At 41.0% G+C, this 3,236-nt stretch overlaps 1 protein-coding gene across 3 annotated transcripts in view; it reads right to left on the bottom strand.

Annotated features, from left to right (window-relative positions):
* Positions 1–3,236, bottom strand: part of GUCY2C (guanylate cyclase 2C) — an 84,094-nt gene that overhangs the window by 65,980 nt on the left and 14,878 nt on the right. For all 3 annotated transcript variants that reach the window (XM_019514908.1, XM_019514907.1, XM_019514909.1), the window contains exons 2-3: positions 2,979–3,091; positions 2,222–2,289 (exon numbers count right to left, since the gene is read on the bottom strand). In XM_019514908.1, the coding sequence (XP_019370453.1) occupies positions 2,222–2,289; positions 2,979–3,091 (181 nt within the window). The remainder of the gene's footprint in view (positions 1–2,221; positions 2,290–2,978; positions 3,092–3,236) is intronic.

The following is a 3,236-nucleotide window of genomic DNA, read 5'->3' as shown; positions in this document are numbered from 1 at the left end:
GAGAGACTGGGGGACCTGGACCTCTTCAGCCTCCACAAGAGAAAGCTGAGAGGTGATCTTGTGGCTGCCTACAAATTCATTAGGGGGGCACAGCAAGGAATCAGAGATGCTGTGTTCACCAGGGCGCCTCTTGGGGTAACAAGGAACAATGGTCACAAACTGACAGAGAACAGATTTAGGCTAGACATCAGGATAACTTCTTCATGGTAAGGGTGGCCAGAATTTGGAATGGGCTTCCAAGGGAGGTGGTGCTCTCCCTTTCTTTGGGGGTCTTTAAGAGAAGGCTGGATAGGTATCTGGCTGGGGTCATCTGACCCCAGCACTCTTTCCTGCCAAGGCAGGGGGTCAGACTCGATGATCTGTTGAGGTCCCTTCCAACCCTAGCATCTATGAATCTATGAACCATGGAAAGGCTTGTATTTCTACCACATTTTATTTTGAGGAAAGGAAAACAACAGTGTTGATAGAGGTTTGCCATGTTTGTCTCTACCTGAGTGAATTTGTGAAACTGCTATTTTTTTCTGCATAGAGTGGTTGCAATGGATGGAGGCACTTTCTCTCATGTTACACTACAGCATTACACTTGAAAGTCTTGGCAACTCATTTAGTGGGATGTTTTACACATCACAGAAACCTTTGCAGTGACAAACAGGGCAGTTAGATTTCTTGGAATTGTTATGATAGTGAGTAATACAGGACTTTATCTCCAGATAAAGGCCATTATTATTGTTATACAGATAACTAGTTTATTGTTGATACAGTGTAAAGGAATGAAAAAGTAGAGGAATTTAAAGAGCTGGGGAGACACTGATCCAATAAATTCAGAAAATTTGTAATCACAAAAATGGAAATTTACTAAGACTGGCTTAATATGGTGCTAGGTAAAGAATCTGGTTTTAATTCCCAAATCTGTTCTGTTGCACGTAGGGCCAACCAGTTGTATAATGGCTAGTGCTCTTCAGTGCTGTGGGTAAACTTCCACTATTCATGTACTTTACTGTGTTTTGAATTAACTTTACTGACAAAGGAGTACAGGACCTAACCATTTCATTAACAGTTCAGTGTTTCTGTTCAGTATGCACCAGAGGTCAGAAAAGCAAAAAAAATATTAAGTTGAATAAGGAATGAGATGCAACGCAGTGCAGAAAAGAACATTGCTATATATATACATTGCTATATAAAAAGTAGGTATCATCATTTTGTATTGCTTGGGCATACTGTATTCAATTCTGATCACTCCGCTGCAAAAAGCAGAAACAGAAGATGGTAAGAGATGAGCAAGTCAATGAGAATTATTAAGGCCCTGGAAAAACTCTTGGGTTAGAGAGACTGAAAAAATTGGGACACTTTACCTTAGAGTGTAAGAAACTGTGGGTGAGATTACTAAAACATACAGAATAGTGACTGGTAAACAGGAGGTGGACCAAACATTATGTTCACCCTGTTTCCCGGTAAAAGAATACATGGGTGTTTAATAGAATTGGAAGATAGTAAATTCAAAACTGATTAAAAGAAACATTTTTTCATACACTGCACAAATAGACTGTGGCATTTATTGCAAGAAGATATCACTGTGACCAAGAGTTTAGGAAAATTGAAACTGGATCAATGAGAATCAAGAGCTCTTAAAATTTTGATATGGAGAATAATATTTGCAACAGTATATCTAAATAGTAAATGCACTAAATAAACAAGGTTTGTAAGGGCTATAAAGCTTCAAGCTTCACAAAGTGAGCCACCCTCTAAATTTCGGAGGGATAAGGAGAAAAATTCCCCTGGGCACACCTTATTCCAGAACTGCCTATTGCAATTTCCTCTGGAGTATCTAATATTGGCCACTGTCAGTGACAGGATGCTCACTGAGATGGATGACCAATTTGACTGAGAACAACGATTCCTGTGTTTCTCAAGTTAATAGCTCTGTCTCACTCCAGGAGTGCTGAAGAGGTAGTCTGCAGAATTCTTGGGTTTTCAAACTGATTTTTATTTATTATCACCACTCCTCTCCTGCCTACTAAAGGAATTGTACCAATTAACTTTTCAGGGGAGTTCTGTCCTCTTTGAAAGACAAAGACCAGGGTCTTGTTATAGACCCTAACTGAGTCAGGCAACAGGTGTGACCCACAAACAGCTAAGGGCTATGCGGGTCTGTTAAATAGAAAGTAAAGTTATTCAATATTTGATCTCCATGCAAGGCAGTAATATTTTTTCTAATACTTACGAGACCATCTGATATGTGGCATAAGTGCAAGTCGGTCCCAGGACAATGCAGCCAAGTGCGCCAGTATTCTGCAAAAGATCAAGCAAGATTAGCAATAGTAAAGGTGGACAGTGGTAAAGGAGAGTGTAAATTTGAAGAAAGGGGCTAACATGAGGTGTGTAGAATGAGGACTGAAATGCACATGAACAGTTCAAGGTGGGTATACTATGGCATGTGAGAAGCCAGAACCTTCAGCCCTCACTTAGATGAACCATGAGAAATAGCAGTGCCACAGACTGAAGGCAGAGTATCATAGAGCAAGCATGGAGTGAAGAAAGGGGCTGTGGAATGAAGGAAGGGGTGAAAGGATATACGTTGAGCAAGGACCATATAACGATGACAGAACAAGAAAAGGCAAATGGCAGAATAGTATCTGGAAAAGTATAGCCTGCAGAGTGGCCTCTGTTGAGGTCTGGAACAGCAGAAGAAACTACGTGCATCACCAGACCTGGGCACTACAGCTGTAAGGGGGATTTAAATGTCTCACCAAATCAGTGCTGATATATTTAGGCAGGCAACAGGATTGGTGTTCAGGGCTGATCTAAATTGGAAATGGTGTGCCAGTGAGTTTGTGTGTATGTGTGTGTGTGTGTGTGTGTGTGTGTGAAGTTTGTACTTTGCCAGCTCACATTCTAGTTGGTACCAGCCAGCACCCTCACTCCCACTTGGATTAACCATGAGAAACAGCAATGCCTTAAGAAAGCAACCTGGTACTTACAAAGAGTTGCTTGACAATCTCCACACCTTCACAAGTGCTGGTAGGGCAGCCTCGTGACACATACAGTGATGAGTTAAAGCCATCATAGGTGGCATTAAGGGTCACAGGTTTTCCTATAGAATAATGTAGAGGAAATAGGAAATATTATCACAAAACTCAGAAAAACAATCGTCACCTCACAAATCTCAAAAGGGCTTTCACACAAGAAGGACATAGATCACACTTTTGAAAGAGCCACCCAGATACTACGTGAAGAAT

The sequence above is a fragment of the Gavialis gangeticus genome, unplaced genomic scaffold (genome assembly GCF_001723915.1).
Source record: "Gavialis gangeticus isolate Ggan-Ray unplaced genomic scaffold, GavGan_comp1, whole genome shotgun sequence".
Taxonomy (NCBI): domain Eukaryota; kingdom Metazoa; phylum Chordata; order Crocodylia; family Gavialidae; genus Gavialis; species Gavialis gangeticus.
This window is presented reverse-complemented; position numbering and strand designations above follow the sequence as displayed.